Source organism: Magnolia sinica, chromosome 3 (genome assembly GCF_029962835.1).
Source record: "Magnolia sinica isolate HGM2019 chromosome 3, MsV1, whole genome shotgun sequence".
Lineage (NCBI taxonomy): Eukaryota > Viridiplantae > Streptophyta > Magnoliopsida > Magnoliales > Magnoliaceae > Magnolia > Magnolia sinica.
The window spans coordinates 85,072,071-85,090,110 of record NC_080575.1 but is presented as its reverse complement, the minus strand read 5'-3'; the positions used below and the strand labels follow the sequence as shown (position 1 = coordinate 85,090,110).

Genomic DNA, 18,040 nt, shown 5'->3' with positions numbered 1-18,040 from the left:
CTATGGACCCCAACATGATGTATTTGTCTCATCCATGCCATCCATCCATTTTTCCAGATGATTTTATGGCATCAACCCAAAATTGAGGCAGATCAAAATCTCAAGTGGACCACACCATGGGAAAACAGTAGTGATTGAAGATCTACCATTAAAAACCTCCTAGGGCCCACGATAATCTTTATTTGACATCAAACTTGTAGATTAGGTCACAGAGATCGGGATGAAGACAAAAAACAAATATAGGCTTGATCCAAAACTTTTGTAACCCCAAGAAATTTTTAAGATTTAATGGTGGGAGTTCAATCAACACTATGTGGCCCCATATGAGATTTTGATCTACCTCAATTTTGGGCCGATAGCATAAATTTATCCGAAAAAATGGATGGACGGCATGGATGAGACACATACATCATGTTGGGGTCCACATCACACCAACCACTAGCCATTGAGTAGCCGATCTGCTTCCCATTGCATAACTTCTATCCGGATTGCGTGATCTACCGCATGACTTTTAACTTGTGGTGGTTCTTTGGCCCCACAATGATTTGTGTTTTACATCCATACCATCCATCAATTTTTATGGATCATTCTAGAGCATGACCCCAAAAACGAGGCACATTCAAAGCTCAAGTGGACCACACCTGAAACTACCATTGGAACTTTCATAGGGACAGGCTTGATGCTAATTTTCCATCTGACTTGTTCATAATATCACACACAGCTGGAATAAGTTAAAATACAAATATCAGATTGATTAGAGTCTTCTATGGCCCCAAAAAGTTTTCAACGGTAGTCATTTAATCTGTGTTGCTTTTTGTGGTGTGGTCCACTTGAGCTTTGGATGTGTCTCATTTTGGGGCTCATGCTCAATAATGATGTGTAAAAATTGATGGACAGTGTGGATGTAAAACCTAAATCACTGTGGGGCCCCAAGAAGTTTCGCATGCTAAAAATCATGGTGTGTAATAGGCAAATTATTCTGAAGAGAGAAGTTCAGGCGTACGAGTGAGAGAGGGAGTCAAAGAGCTCGTTTGCCCCAGAGAGAGATTGAGAGAGAGAGAGAGAAAGCATCTCACAAGGTATGTATGTCACGCCCCAAACTCGAGAACCGGACTCAAAAAATTCCCAATCGCCGAATCCGGCGCCGACAACCTCCGTAGTACCCTATTCTCGGCTTCCAGCGCTCATATGCCAGATTCCGATCCTGGGATCCTACAAGGAGGATTTTCAGTGTGAATTTTTTTTGTAAAGGAGCATATCCATAAGCATAACCAAGTCACAAAACAACAAACATCACCACATATCCACTATATCAAAAACTTTGAGTACAATGCATAAAGGGAAATACAATATCAATATCAAGGGCCCCAAAATCTCAGTTACACACTCCTGCCTCAATACTATTACGACCTAACGTCACCTGCACGCAACGATCGTGCATAAGCTTATTAAGGGGCTTAGAGGGTGGTGCGTGTGTGCGCAATACATGTGCCAAGCACACAAATATCAGAGTAAGCGGAAATATTGGTAAGTCCATGAATACTGTCAACCATAACAAGGCTATGTGATGCAAGACATAGTATGCTAAATGTCATATGCCGAGGATGCGATGCAATGTGCAAATCCTGACAAGTCCAGGAATACCATCGGCCTTATCTAGGTCATGTAATGCAGAAACATAATAAACCAAATGTCATATACAGAGGATGCAATACAAAAGAAATGACAAAGCTGAAGTGTGTAGTCGGGATGATAGTACGTGGTATCACAAGCTGTGGGGTTCATCACAAGGGACTTCTATCCAAACCAGTCTCATACTTAAATTTGGATAGCTAGACTCAATGTGGAAACTCCTGATCTCAAGTTGGTCGCGCGCCCAACCGAAATCCTCGCCATTGCGAAGGTACACATAATTATTTGGTTGCGCACCACCAGCGCAAATGGATAGTGAATGAATGAATGAATGAGTCAAGTGCTGAGTACGCAACTCCTACTCAACAAGTTCGCATATGACCGCCACAACGCTTCCGTTGTGAGACAAGGTTCCGCCCACTGTGTGTACAATAACCTGCCAGCCAAGGTGTCCCGTATCGGTATCGGTTGGCGTAACGGTGACCTCCAAAACCGATACGGATACGGGGGCGTAATGGCCCGTAACGGCGAAAATTTTTTTTTTGCCAAAAAAATATGAAAAAATATGGATTAAATCCGGAATATTCTAAGCATTCCAAATATGCATTCATTTATAAATTGGAACATGTTTATGGTGGTGTAACGGTCCACTCTTTAGTGAGAAGTTGTATCGGACTGTCTGATGAATTTATGAACCAGATAACCTGAATTTGACTACAAATTTCATATATTTAATTTTCTAACTATCTACTATCAATGATAAATATATTAGAATGAATGTAATATGAAAATATCTTACATTTAGGTGTTTGCAATTATTTTTGAGGGCCAAAATTCATGCGTAAATAGAAAAAAAATATAAAATGGCACCCCAAATATGTAAAATGCACATTAACATGTTCTACTATGATTAACACATCATATGGCATCATTAAAACAGCAAAAGAATCATTAAAAAATGATTTTTCGAATTTTCAAAAAAAGGGCCGAAATAAATGCGTAAATAGAAAAAAATAAAAAATATATATAAAATGGCACCCCAAATATGTAAAATGCACATTAACATGTTCTACTATGATTAACACATCATATGGCATCATTAAAACAGCAAAAGAATCATTAAAAAATGATTTTTCGAATTTTCAAAAAAAGGGCCGAAATAAATACGTAAATAGAAAAAAATATTAAAAAAATATAAAATGGCACCCCAAATCTGTAAAATGCATATTAACATGTTCTACTATGATTAACACATCATATGGCATCATTAAAACAGCAAAAGAATCATTAAAAAATGATTTTTCGAATTTTCAAAAAAAGGGCCAAAATAAATGCGTAAATAGAAAAAAATATAAAAAATAAATAAAATGGAACCCCAAATCTGTAAAATGCACATTAACATGTTCTACTATGATTAACGCATCATATGACATCATTAAAACAGCAAAAGAATCATTTAAAAATGGTTTTTTGAATTTTCAAAAAAAGGGCCAAAATAAATGCGTAAATAGAAAAAAATATTAAAAAAATATAAAATGGCACCCCAAATCTGTAAAATGCACATTAACATGTTCTACTATGATTAATACATCAAATGGCATGATTAAAACAGCAAAACAACCATTAAAAACTGATTTTTCGAATTTTAAAAAAAGGGGCCAAAATTCATGCGTAAATAGAAAAAAATATTAAAAAATTATTAAATGGCACCCCAAATCTGTAAAATGCACATTAACATGTTCCACTATGATTAACACATCATATGACATCATTAAAACAGCAAAATATATTAAAAAAAGTATAAATACCTATTTTTGACGAATTTCTGAAAAATGGCCCACCGAGCTTTGATTCAAAAAAATCTATAATATAATGTGTTTTTCTATCAAATACCTAGCTAAGGTTGGTCGAAATTAGTAGTAGAAGGAGTTAGAAACAGTTTGGAAGCAAGAGGTTTCAAAAAAACAGCAAAAACAGAACTAAAAAAATAAAAATAAAAAGTTACCGTTTCGGGCCCGTTACGCCCGTATCGGTCCCGTATCGGCCGATACGGGTACAAAAAATCGAATCGGCCGTTTCGGCCCCGAAACGGGTAACGGTTCGTACCGTTACCGTTACGTATTGGCCGATACGGCCGATACGTAACCGATTTGGCATACCATGCTGCCAGCACAGTAACCTACCAATCACTGGTAGCTCGCCCAAGCCCTTAGGCCCCGCCCACATCAGCGTCCGCCCACGTGTGCCCGCCTACGTGTGCAACAGTGACAGGGCGTCACAATATCAGTACTGTACATCTCCGGGATATCACCGGGGTCTAGTACACTCCACATTGGTTGCCGCCTCCCTAGCCGCACAACCCAGCAAAAGGAACAGACCTCACTGCCCGCCTGGCCAGTAGTCTGCTAATACCTACTCGGCTCATCGATAGCAGACCCATTTACGAGCTGGTCAAACTCAGCCTAGCTTACAACCCCCTCACTCGGGCGGATAAGGCCACACCCCCTTCACAACCGACCACGACACAGTAGGAGACGCCGCCTACTGGTATTCGGCACTCGGGCGCTCATGTATCCACTCGGTCTAGACGTTGGAGCATCCTCTGATCACGGGGGTTTAGAGGCTTTCACCCACAGACATCGAACATGCCCATATACTAAGTCCCAAATATTTCCAGTGTCCCATCTAGCCATCCACAATATGCCTGTGGAGGCCACAACCCTGATGTCGCTAGGGCGTAAAGTGATCATGTAACACAAAATGCGAGATGCATGAGTGATACCATCCAGTCATGCATCAACCTGCGTGTACCGCGGATCATGTGGGGAAACTCCGTCTTGCAAGGAATCCCCTAAATAACTCAGCCCAACGGCAGTTCTATGATCAAACATTCCTTACAACAGGCATACAAATGATGCGTATGAACATGAATCATGATGTAATAGTAAGCATGTTCTCAATGTGTCCTACTAGACTAAGTACACTAGCATGATTATTAGATATAGTAGGCGATGATCGGCCTTAACTGGTATGTCACTTACAAGAATAGGGGCTAAACGATACGCTCCACTAGACGTATAGGAGTCTATATGGAATGGTCCATGTTAGACTATCATAACCTACTCAAGATACTAACATAACATATATCCTAAGGCGGGGTCCGCTAAAAGGACAGTGGATCTAACCCATGTATCAAGGTATACCAAATCTAATACCACATATTCTTTCATCTATGGCAAGGGGTGATGATGTACTAAACAGTAGTTATACCAAATCTGATACCACATATTCTTCCTTCTACGGCAAAGGATGATGATGTACTAATGTCAAGGATGGACTCACACCTACCTCAACAGGGAGATAGACGGTGTAGATGATATGTACATGTCACGAGGTCCTAGCAAATGGGGTACAACGGTAGGATGTATCTCTCGTGGGGAGTGAAGTGGGTATACAACAAGGTGAGTTCATAGGGTAAGCTAACCAGGTGAACAATTGGGCTTTCTCAATCTCTTATCATGAATAAACTGGGCTTCCTTATGGGGGCCCGATACATACACAAGGTGGGCTTGGTGGAGTTCATACATCTAGGACTATATGTCCTTCTAACGGATTGGGTAGCCCGCTCAACTCCTAAGTGGGCCTTAGGTATGGTCACTAAACTTAGGCAAAACATGAATCTAGGTGGGTCACATTCCTATGGAAGGCCTGGTATGAACATAATGTGGGCTCCAAGGTTTGGACAATCCTACAAGGCATGGTGGGAAGCACCATTATCAATGGGGGTCCAACGGTTTGTGTTAGCCCAATAAGAGTGTGGTTACCTCTACATCAACGGGGGCCCAATGGTTTGGGTTAGTCCAATAAGAAAGATGGGTAATACTAACATCAATGGGGCCCGATGATTTGGGATAGCCCAATAAGGGAAGTTGGGTTGAAAATTGGGTATAACAATGGGCCCTATAGGGTATGGTTTTCAAGGATGGACGTTTAACCACCACTATTCCTATGGTGTGGTCCACTTGGGATTTGGATCTGACCCTCAATGGGGCCCACAGCCCTATGAGATTTGGAAGAATAGATGAACATCGTATAAATAACACATACATTATGGTGGGACTCTACTCAAGGTTGGGGTAAAAGAGAGGATGGGGAGATGGGCTTCATGGTGGGCCCTAGGATGGTTCCCAACGGTGGACATTTAACCACTGTTTACAACGTGGACATTTAACCACCATTGCTTCCAAGGTGTGGCCCATTTGGAACCTAGAATCTAACTACAATGGGCCCATGGCCCTTATACTAGCTAGAAAATGGATGGGCTACATAAATATTATCACATATATCATGGTGGAATCATACATCACAATTGGGCCTCACTCAAGGGCCTCATATACATCACGATGGGCCTTACACAAGGGCCTCACATACATCACAATGGGCCTCACACAAGGGCCTCATATACATCATATTGGGCCTCATACAAGGGCCTCATGTACATCACGATGGGCCTCACTCAAGGGCCTCACATATATCACATTGGGCCTCATCACAAGGGCCTCACACACATCACATTGGGCCTCATCCCATGGGCCTCACATACATCACAATGGGCCTCTCAAAACAATGGAGCCCACGGCCTAGGGATAGTGGGTGGATAGAGTGCGTAACACATACATCATAGTGGGCCTCATGGGGCAGCCCACATGCTCCCGAAATGAATGAGCAGTGTGGATATACAACACCTACATCATGGTGGGCCTGGCTGCCCCTAGCTGGGCATCCCACTGCTGGATGGCCTAAATGAAACACATACCCTTAGTGGGCCTACACATTACAGATGGGCCCCACCAAATGGACAGCATGTGTGTACAACACATGCATAAAGTGGCCAGCTGCTGGATGGTCACTTCAGCAACATCCTAGCCCAGCCTGGCATCTAAAATGGTTGGACAGTCTGGGTGAAACACATACATGGTGGGTCCCACTGAGTGTGGGCCACCCAGGAGGGTGGGCCTGACTATGTGGGCCTCAAAATAAATGGACGACAAGGATAAAACACATATAGCATGGTGGGTCTCGGCCCAACTGCTGCTGGACGCTAGTCCAGCAGCAGGTGAACCCGTTGTCCGCTGGGCCTGGCCATTTTGGCCCAGGCCCTAAAATGATCTGGAAATTAGGTGGATGGTGTGGAGGCATTCCACATCAAGGTGGGGTCCATGTCACTATGGCCCACCAGCTTGCATCAAAGCTAATATTTGTGTCCTGCTGCTGGACAGCAAACTGTCCAGCAGCCCTTGGCCCACCTAGCCCATGCCACGTGGCCTGGCCTCTCCCTGGATGGGCAGTGCAGATACAATATATACATCACGATGGATCCCGTCCCAGCTGGACGGTGCAAATACCACACGTGGGGGGTGGGTCCCACCGTCCCAACCTGATGGACGGTGGATACAACACATGTATCATAGCAGGCCCCACCGTCCACGTAGCTGAACAGTGTGGACAGAACGCATGCATCAAAGGTGGTCCCACAGATGGACGGTGGATACAATACATGTATCAGATGGGACCCACCGTCCCAGCTGCTGGACGGTGGGTACAACGCACATATCAGATGGGACCCATCATCCAGCTACTGGACGGTGTGAATACAACATATACGTTGAGGTGGGGTCCACGACAGTGTGGCCCACCAACGTTTAAATCACGCTGATATTTGGGTTTTCCTTTCAATCAGGTCTATCCAAAACGGATAGCCAGGATGGCAACAAGGTGGGTTCCGATTTGGACAGAAATGACATCCCACCAATGGGACAGCGTGGACGTAACTTATGCATCATGATGGTGGGCCATCAAACCAGGGAAAAGAGAGAGAGAGAGACAGAGACAGAGACAGAGAGAAAAACGTGTGGAGGGGAGGGGCTCCGCCACTATGAGCCCTCCCTATACGTGATACAAGCATAGATCAAATGGGTCCCACCACATGAGGGCCTTCAAATCGTAAAAATCAATGGCCGAAATCCTAGATCACCCATCATTGGATCTTCTTGGCTCCTTGGAATCCCTAACTCCTAAGCTTCCTCTTTGATGGAGCATGATGAAGGTTGAAGGGTTGGGATAGAAGATTTGGGGTAGGACGTGGGCCACACACTTGGCTCTCTCTTCTCCTTGGAATGCTTGGACGGTTGCTCTCTCCTTGGTTGCTTGGAATAGGTAGAGAATGAGAGAGAGGATGGTTGTAAGGGAGATGGGATTGAGTGATGGGTGGAGTGATGGGTGTAAGTGACATGAGGATTGACTTAGGGGGATGGCTTGTTTGTCTTTGAGAGAAATAAAGCATGGGTTGAAGTGACGGTTATACTTGACTAGTTGATGTGAAAGATGGGTAGAGATTCTCTAGAATCTCACGGAATTTGCAACGCGTAGCGTTTCCTTGATATATACGTGCACAACTCCTAGCCTAGGTATCCCATTAGAGCGTGAGACGCGGCGTTAGAACCGTTGCGACAACGTGGTCACTAAGATATAAGTTTCGAGTCGAGTCGACTCAGATCTACAGGATGCGACTTAGGGTCGAGCGCAAACGTTGTCTACAGGTCGCGGGTCACCAGAATTCGACGAGGAGGATCGTTGGAGTTAAAGGAACGATACAGACTAGGATGCGGGCCTTACAATGTAACTATGTATCACCATCAATCTATTATTCTCTCTCTCTCTCTCTCTCTCTCTCTCTCTCTCTCTCTCTCTCTACATCATACAAAGGTTGGTTTGATCTTTTTTATTTTCTTCTTTTTCTCTGCATTTGAAATTATTTTAATATTTTTCACTGTCATGATCAGATATGCGCGCAACACATGTAAAGATTTAGTTTTTTTGGTAATCATATCATGAAATATAAAATGCACATGATTAGTAATATTGATGACTTATTTTCAACATGTCTCTTATGTACAGTTTTTTTTTAATTCTTTTAATATCATGATATATAAGTGGATGTCTGGAATGGGTGATAGTAATGCTCTTGTTGATGTTACGGGTAGTTCTACAGTTAGTGAACAAGTGACATCAAAAAAGAAAAGGAAGACGACGGTGACACACAATAATGTCTTAGGAATATGGGTACACTTTAAAAAAGTTGAGAAGCCATAAACAAAAGAGAAGAAGAGAGCATTTTGTAATTACTATAATCAAGAATATCAAGCTGATAGTAAGCAAGGCACTACTGCACTTTGGAGACATTTGGATAAATGTAAAAAATATCCAAATAATAAAGATCCAAAACAACGGACATTGGCAGTCTTAGTAGAGAAAGATGGTGGGAGCAGTGAGATTGTAAATTGGAGTTTTAATCAAGAAGCTTGTAGAAAAGCCCTTGCACGTACGATAATAGTTGATGAGTTGCCGTTCAATTTTGTCGAGCATGAGGGTTTTAGGAACTTCTGTCAAGTAATGCAACCAAAGTTTCAGATTTTGTCACGCATCACCTTAAGGAAAGATTGTCTTGAGTTATACAAGTGCAAGAGGGTTAAGTTGAAGGGTGAATTTGAGAAATCGGTTCAAAGAGTTTGTATAACCACTGATATGTGGATATCCATCCAAAATCTTGGATATATGTGCCTCACTACATGATATATAGATAAAGATTGGAAGTTGCAGAAAAAAATTATTAACTTTTGCGTGGTTCCAACACCTCACAGTGGTGAATGCATCGCTAATGCAGTTGAGCTTTGTCTAATAACATGAGGGCTACAGAATATACAAACCATCACAGTAGACGATGCAAGTTCAAAAGATGTGGCGGTTCGTTCATTGAAAAGAAAACTAGCTAAACGGAATGGTTTGCTGTTAGATGGTGAGTTCCTTCATGTGCGTTGTTGTGCACATGTTTTAAACTTGATTGTGAGAGATGGTATCGACAAAGTTAAAGAAGCAATCATTCGTATCCGTCATTATGTACGGTATGTTAGAAGTTCACCTTCTCAACTTCAAGATTTCAAACATTGTGCGGCGGAAGAGAGAATAACCAGTAAAAGGGTTGTTTGCTTGGATGTTGCCACTAGATGGGACTCTACTTTTTTCATGTTGGAATCCGCTTTAGTGTTCCAAAAGGCTTTTGAGAGAATGGAAGAAAATTACCAACAATATCAAAAAGACATTGGTGAGTGGGTGCCTACAAATGCAGATTGGGTTAAAGCAAATGTATTATGCAAGTTTCTAAAAACTTTTTATAATGTCACCAAGCGTCTATCTGGTTTGAAATATGTTACCACAAATGCATACTTCCATGAGATTTATGCTATTGAAGGACTCTTATCTTCATGGTCTGTAAGCGAAGATTTGAGGGTTCGTGACATGGGATTAAAGATGAAAATGAAGTTTGCAAAGTATTGGGGGGGCCTTTGATCGTGTTAATATATTGTTAGTGATTGTTGTGGTTTTGGATCCTTGTTATAAGTTAAAGTATTTGAAGTTCTGTAATTCCAAGTTGTATCCAATGGAAAAGATTAAGGAGATGATTGAGAAAGTCAAAGATACTATGAGTCGTCTCTTTAAGCAATACAATTCTTTTGCAACAACTTGAGATTCAGCTGAAGATAATGCATTAACGCAAAAGAGCATTGATACTCCTGATGGAGTTGTTGGGCACAAGAATATCTCAGATTTCTATAAGAAAAACAAGCTATTGCCACTAAATCTGAGATTGATCGATATCTTGAAGAAGATGTTGAAGTAAATTTGTCCAATTTCAACATTTTAGATTGGTGGAAGGTAAGTTCTTTAAAGTATCGCGTACTCTCACACATGGCTCGTGAGTCGTGACATACTTGCAATTCCGGTATCCACTGTTGCTTCAAAGTCGGCTTTTACTACTGGGGGTCAAATTCTTGATCGATTTCAGAGTTCATTGACACCTGATATTGTGGAATCTTTGATATGTACACAAGATTAGTTACGAATCATCAACTCCAATCGATATTGAAGAAAAATTAGAAGAGTTAGAAGATGATGAATCAAGTAACTAAACTAAAATTTTACTTTAGTGGTGTTTTTATAAATATACTTTTATCTTTATTGATGAATTAATATAATATTTATTTATTGTGTTTCAGTATCTTGTGAGTCATCCTCTATTGGATTCCAAAAGTAATCGCATATGTACAAGTTGGATCTTCTATTTTTTGGAGGTATGTTCTTGTTTTTATAGTTTTTATCGTGTTCTCTTTCTTACTTATGATATTATTTGAAAATTGATATGTTATTGATATTTGATAATACTTGAAATTTGATATGCTTGAGTGTTAAAGGAGTAGTTGTCTTATATTTGAGCTTGTTTGTTTAGAAAAAATAAAGTTCTTTGTGATAAATAACTATATATATAATTAATAAAATCATATGTATAAAAAATAAGGCGTGTATTGAAATATAGTAGACTAATGTAATAGTGAAAATATTAGCATGTATCAACCCGACCAACCCGACCGAGCTCGCTTGGGTTGGGCTTGGGTTGAGAATTTCCAACCCGAAGTTAAGTTGGGTTGGGTTGGGTTGGGTTGGGTTGGGTTGAGGTATAGTAACCTTGGGTTGGGCTAGGGTTGAGCACCAACCCGCCCGACTTTCAGCCCTAATTCTTACCAAAGAATGGTTTGATACATCATTTCATATATGTCCAAAACACATAAAAAGGGATAGATTCTTGAATCTCTTTTTTTTTCCTTTTTCTGATAATATGCTAATCTTTTGGGTCAAAAAATCATATGATACCATCAAATACCAATAGTTTTCAACCAGGCCAATACACTCCCCGATACTGATATTCAGAGCCATGCTCCAAATGGACAAAAGTAGCCACAAGCATAGTAGCATTCATCATTGATCATTCCACCAAGAAGCTGAATATTCTCATCTTATTCACAGGGTACAAGTAGTGTATGCTCATTCTCTTCAGATTTACCAAAATTCACTTGATCTAGAATAGTTAAATGTCCTAAAATAGGTTTAGGAGTTGGTGTAAGCTGAGTACCATTTCTTAAATCATACCAACCAAAAGAAACCGTTCATCAATGAACTTCCGCAGTGAATCCATCCGATCCAATTAGCAGGCCATGTCCTGGATGAGTATCCCCAAAAATCACACACCCGCTGGAAGCATTTAACCACCTTAATCCATTGACAGTTTTTGGACTCTCAAAAAAAGCTTGCAGCAACAGTCCAGAAGAAAAAAAAAAGAACCAAAAACAAAAACAAAAATCAAATGCTTAGGAACATCCAATTTCTACATCTTTTTTTTTTACAATCACCCCAGCCATGAGGAGGCCTATCATATGGTCGGTCTAGATTGATCAATTCAACCACAAACCTTATCGATTATAAGGTTGCTGCCATCTCCAATAAAAAAAACCAAAATTTCACCGAAACCCTAATCCGTGCTCGAAATACAATCTAAACAACGACCAAATCAAAAGCCAGAAACAGATGAAAATTTTAAAAAAAATAATAATAATAAAATCTCAGCTAAACGCAGGAAAGAATAACTAAGAGAATTGTGATATCGAAACCCTAGGCCGTAAATGGAATGAAAATAAGAAAAATGAATAGAACCAAAATAGGAGCAAAAGAGAAGAGAATGTGTTGCAGCTGACCTTGAAACGGCCATTGCATTTCCCTGCTCCTACTAACATGAGCCGATTGCGATCTGTCCCTGCCCGCATTTTATTCTGCTAAAAATCATCGTTCTGTAAGCGATCTCTCTCTCCTTTTAACCCCTTCCCTCGGATTCTTCTTCCATCTCCTTGACGAACGTTTGGAACCTCCCTCGGAATCCCGGAAAATCGCGATATACAGGAGCGAGAGCGTCGCGAAAGAGGTTAGGGAAATTTAATGCGATGTATACATGAGACTGGGTTTGGCACGTGTAACGCACGTGGATATAAGGAAGGGAGAGGGTGAGAGGAGCGCAGACTGTGGGGCCCACTTCAATGTACGTGTTGTATATCCACCCTGTCCGTCCGTTTTTCCAGATCATTTTATAACAGTCTTCCAAAAATGAGGTAGATTCAATTCTCAGGTGGACCACAACAAATGAAAACGCAACAATGATTTAATTGTTGTAAAAAAGATGTCTTAGATCGAGATTTCCTCGACTCGCCCGAAGGAAATTTGGCACGAAGCTCAGCAATAATAAATCTGAAATTTTTGAGTTATTCAACCACTCGAGGGATAGGCTCGACCAATTAAAGCCCAGGCTCGACTAGTCGAGAGTTACGCAGATTCTGCACGGACTGCGTAAGTTTGAGGCAGTTTTCAAATAAGTGCAAAAGTGAATTTCATAAACTATAAATATGAGACTCTGGGGCCATTCTAAGGTATTCTAGGGCTTTTTAAAGTATTTAAAAGAGTTTCTAAAAGGGGTTCTAATGTTTCGAAGGGTGTAGCAGGGGTGAGATTCGAGGTTATTCGAATCAGGCAAGTCCTTTCTCTTTGTAATTTATGCTTTCATAGTAGATTTCTATTGCTTTATATTGTAGTTTTTTTTCAAACGGGTTTTTCACGTTAAATTTTTGTGCTTTCTTGTGTTTACTTGGTGTTCTTGGATTGTTATCTTAGATTTATCTCTGTGTGATTCCGCGGCCCAAATCCCAACTAGTTGTATCAGAGCAATCGTTATGGCACAAATTTGAATCTATAGGATTAGCATCAATGGGAAGCACCAAGTTTGATATTGATAAGTACCCAGGTAAAAATAATTATGAGTTGTGAAAGATTAAAATGATTAGTTTATTAACCAAGCAAGGTGAAGACGGTGCTCTTGAGGAGTGAAAGCCGATTATGAAAGATGATGAATGGAATACTCTTGATAAAAACGATTTAGTCTCGATCCGTTAGTGTCTTACGGATGAAGTTCTCTACAATGTCTTGAGGGAGAAAACTGCAGTAAAGTTATGAGCGAAGTTAGAGGATGTCTATGCGAAAAAATCTTCTGAAAATCGCTTACATTTGAAGCTACAATGGTATAACTTCAGGATAGCAGTGAATGGAGATCCAAAGGCTCACATCAGTAACTTTTATAAATTAGCATGTAAGTTGCTAGATATAGAGGAAGTGATCAAAGATAAAGAACAAGCATTTGTGTTGTTGAATTCTCTTCCTGCATTATATGAGTCATTCAACGACACGATGTGCACCGCAGATAAAATCCTGAGTGTCGACGATGTTATCCCAGCTCTTCAAGGGAAGGCCATGAGAAAGCTTAACGGCAACATAGGGACATCTTCTGATGCACTGATTACGAGAAGTAAGAATTATGAACGAGGTGCAAGATCTTCAAAATCTATATTCAAATCCAATGGCAAGGGCAAAGAAAAACTAAAGTGTTGGAACTGTGGGATGTTTAGACACATGAAGAAGGATTGTGCAAATCCTAAATCTAAGAAAGAAGATTCCGAGGCTTCGTACGGAGAAGCCAACGCTGCCACGACAGATAGATCGAGTGGATGTGATGGTGACGTCCTGTCTATGTCTACGATCAGACACTCATACGATGATCGTAAGGGCGAGTAAATTTTAGACACAGGAGCTTCCTTTCACATGACTCCTCATCGGAGTTGATTTGCCAGCTACAGAGAGTGTGACGGTGGATAGGTGTTTATGGGCAATGACATTGTCTGCAATGTTGTAACTGTTGGTACGGTGCACATCAAGATGTTTGATGGGATAAAGCGTATCTTGACTAAAGTGAGGCACGTTCCCGACATGAAGAAGAGCCTAATATCTCTCGGTGTATTTGAGGCAAAAGGATGCAAGTTCACCGGACTCGATGGTGCCCTTAAAATATCTAGTGGAGCATAGGTAATTATGAAAGTGCAATGACTCGATAATTTTTACAGGTTAATTGGGAGCACTTCAACTAGTGGAGTTGTAGTGGTTGTAGTGGATTCCACCTCTGCGCGTGTGTGGCATGTTAGGTATGGCCACATGAGCGGGCAGGGCATGAAGGTTGAGATGCGTGAATAAAGATACAAAGTAGGTGGAGTAGCCACCTGCAAGAAGAATCACACTAAATAATCGTAGGATATTGGCGAGGTACATGGACAACTCTAATATCGCATACACCCTCATCACAGGCGAGGGGGATCCGTCTTCTATTCAGACATCTCTAGGTGAGCTTGGTGCTGAAAAGTGGAAGGCATGTATGAATAATGAGATGGACTCGTTGTACCATATCGACATATGAAAGTTGGCGGAGTTTCCAGTGGGCCGGGAAGCGGTTAGATGTAGGTGGATCTTCAAAAGGATACAACATATATACAGAGCGAGACTGGTGGCGAAGGGTTATGCTCAGAGAGAATGGATCGACTTCTCAGAGATATTCGCGCTAATGGTATATGAAGTGTCTATCGAATTCATGTTGGCGTTGATTACCCAATACGATCTCAAGCTGGAAAGGATGGATGTGGAGACTACACTTTTGTGTGGGAAATTGGAAGTGTTGTCATTCATGAAGTAATCAGAGCGGTTCGAAGTTTAAAGGGGCTAAGAAAAAAGTTTGCAGGAGGTTGTGGTACAACTTGTCGCCTGGGCAATGGTATAAAATTTGATTCATTTACGGTGAATCAGGGATTGTATGTTGATGACATGTAAATCACCAATCATGTCATGTCTGAAATTAACATACTAAAGACTTGGTTAAGTGGGACATTTGAGATGAAGGATCGGGGGCTGTAAAGATGGTTCTCGGCATTGATATTCATAGAGACTGGAAGAGGAGCAAGCTTTGGTAATCACAGTTATAATACTTTAAGTAGGTATTGATCAAGTATGTGATGGAACAGGCAACGCCAGTGAGCATTCCCTACGCGGCTCACTTCAAGTTTTCCTTATGATATGTCCCAAAACAGATGAGAAAAAACAGGATATGTTTCATAAGCCTTATTCGAATACGGTTGGCAGTGCATGCCATGGTCTGTATTAGACAGGTTATTTCAAAAGCAATAGGTGTTGCAAGCAAATACCTCGATAAGCAACATTGGATGGCGGTGAGATGGTTACTTTGATACATTCAAGGTACAGAAGACTACGTCTTACTTTTGAGAATAAAGAAGTAAAAGTGTTAGGGCATGTGGATTCAGATTCGGCAGACATGCTCATCGAGATCGTTCCTTCAGAGAAGTTCACGTCATGTGCAACTTCTCTGGGCTTAGCGATGGTGTAAAAGAATGACGAAGTGTGCACAAGAAGTATCGATGAAGCTATGATGAAAGACAGAGATAAGAGAATAGGTCAGAAAGCTACACGATTATATATTGAAGACACAGTGAAGATTGTTATAAAAAAGATGTCTTAAATCTGGATTTCTTTGACTAGCCTTGAGGAAGTTCGACTCAAAGTCCAGCAACAATGAATCTGAAATTTTTGAGTTCTTCGACCAGTCGAGGGACAGGCTCGACCAGTCAAAGCCTAGGCTCGACTAGTTGAGGGTTCTGCATATTGTGCGCGGACTACGTAAGTTTGAGGCGGTTTTCAGAGAAGTGCAAAATAGAGTTTCTTAAACTATAAATATGAGTCCCTAAAGCTATTATAAGGTTTTCTAACGTATTCTAAAGGGTTTATGGAAGACGTTCTAGGGTTTCAAAGGGTGTAGTAAGGGTGAGATGCGAGGTTGTTCAAATCGAGAAGTCCTTTCTCTTTATAATTTATGCTTTCATAGTGGATTTATGTCGCTTTGTACCATGATTTTTTTCCAAAAGGTTTTCCACATTAAATCTTTGTGCTCTTTTGTGTTTACTTGGTGTTATTGGATTGCTATCCTAGATCCATCTCCGTGTGATTCTGCAACCCAAATCCCAACATGAACAACCACCATTAAAACTTTGAGGCCCACTGCAATGTTTACTTGCAATCCATCCTTTTGATAACGTCACACAGAACTAGATGAAGGGAAACCGGAAATAGCAGCTTGATCCAAAACTTTTTCGGCCCAAAGAAGATAACTCAATCCCAACTATGTGGTCCACCTAAAATTTAAATCTGCCTTAAGATTGACCACACCCAAAGATGAAATAGAAAAATGGAATAGAGGCGTGGATATAAAATACATACATTTAGTAAGGCCCCATGGTCAGGGCCAGGGCCTCACCCACTAATCTGTGACGCCTGCCTCACATAATCTGGATCATAAAGAGAGAGAGAGAGAGCTGCGCGATGAGTGCTCTTGTGATTAGGGAAGCAAATTGTGTAGTGAGTAACTCACTACACTTAGTGTACTGAGAAAACTCTATGAGGTCCACCAATATTTATTTATTTTATCCGCTTCGTCCATCTATTTTACCAGATAAATTTAGGGCTTAAGTCCAAAAATGAGACATCCAATTTTCAAATGGACCACACTACATGAAACGGTTGAATTGAACGTCTATTGTTGAAAATTTCTTGGAGGCCATAGAAGTTTTAAATCAAGCTTATAGTTGCTTTTTACCTTCATCATGTCTATATGATCTCATGAGCAGGTTGTATGACAAATAAACATCAATGTGTGGCTTAGAAAGGTTTCAACGTTAGAAATCATTATCCCCACTGTTTCCAGCGGTATGGTCCACTTGATCTTTGGATATACTTCAATTTTGGGCTCAACCCCTTAAATTAGATGGAAAAACGGATGGACGGCATGGGTAGACCACATACATTCAAGGTGGGCCAACTGAGTTTAATTACTCAGTACAATAAGAGCGTAATGAGTAACTCGGACACAATCCGAATTTTTTTTGTGATCATTACCGTTCAGGTCTGGACTCTATGCTGTTGACGTGGACTTCCTACGAAAGCCGAAGCTCCCGTGCTGTGAATTTACGTGGGGCCCACCAACATGTTTGTGAGAAATCCACCTTGTCCATCCGTTTTGTGTGATTATTTTTAAAAATAAAGCCAAAAATTAGTTGGATCCAGTGCTAAGTGGGCCGAAAACAAATTTGGTTGTCTGAAAGAAACCTGCACTGAAAGCATGATTTTGCCCGTCTGAAAATGAGTTTAAAAGGCAAGAATTTTAATCTAAAAATCAAATGACAGAGTCATCGCCTAAGCCTTATTATGGAAATAGCTTATTTACGGTAGCAAGGAGAACACGAACGGTTCAAAGCATCTGACCATCTCGTCATGTGGACCCACAGTGCGCGTGGCGGCAGATGCGATTCTGAGTTGCGACCAACGCGAAACACGCTCCTCCTTATCAGTCGATGCAAGGAGACTCACAGCTCACACGTGCCAGCGCATGAAACGTACGGGAGATCCAAATCAAGCATCAGGCGGGTAATACCGTGGGGATACCGTCCTATAAATTATGCTGGTCCATTCATTGGGAGGCCACACTTGCACATTGAACATCGGACCTTGGTGGTGTGTTGACGTCACCAAG

At 41.0% G+C, this 18,040-nt stretch overlaps 1 protein-coding gene across 5 annotated transcripts in view; it reads right to left on the bottom strand.

Annotated features, from left to right (window-relative positions):
• LOC131240107 (uncharacterized) overlaps positions 1–12,528 on the bottom strand; it is a 48,495-nt gene extending 35,967 nt beyond the window's left edge. For 3 of the 5 annotated variants that reach the window (XR_009168622.1, XM_058238159.1, XM_058238158.1), the window contains exon 1: positions 12,235–12,526. Coding sequence is in view for 4 of the 5 variants with exons in the window: in XM_058238159.1 (XP_058094142.1) it covers positions 12,235–12,344 (110 nt within the window). In the remaining variant the exon portion in view is untranslated. Of the gene's footprint in view, positions 1–12,234 lie in introns of all 5 variants that reach the window. The other 2 variants (XM_058238161.1, XM_058238160.1) reach the window with 2 other exon arrangements.
• Positions 12,529–18,040: the final 5,512 nt, after the last annotated feature.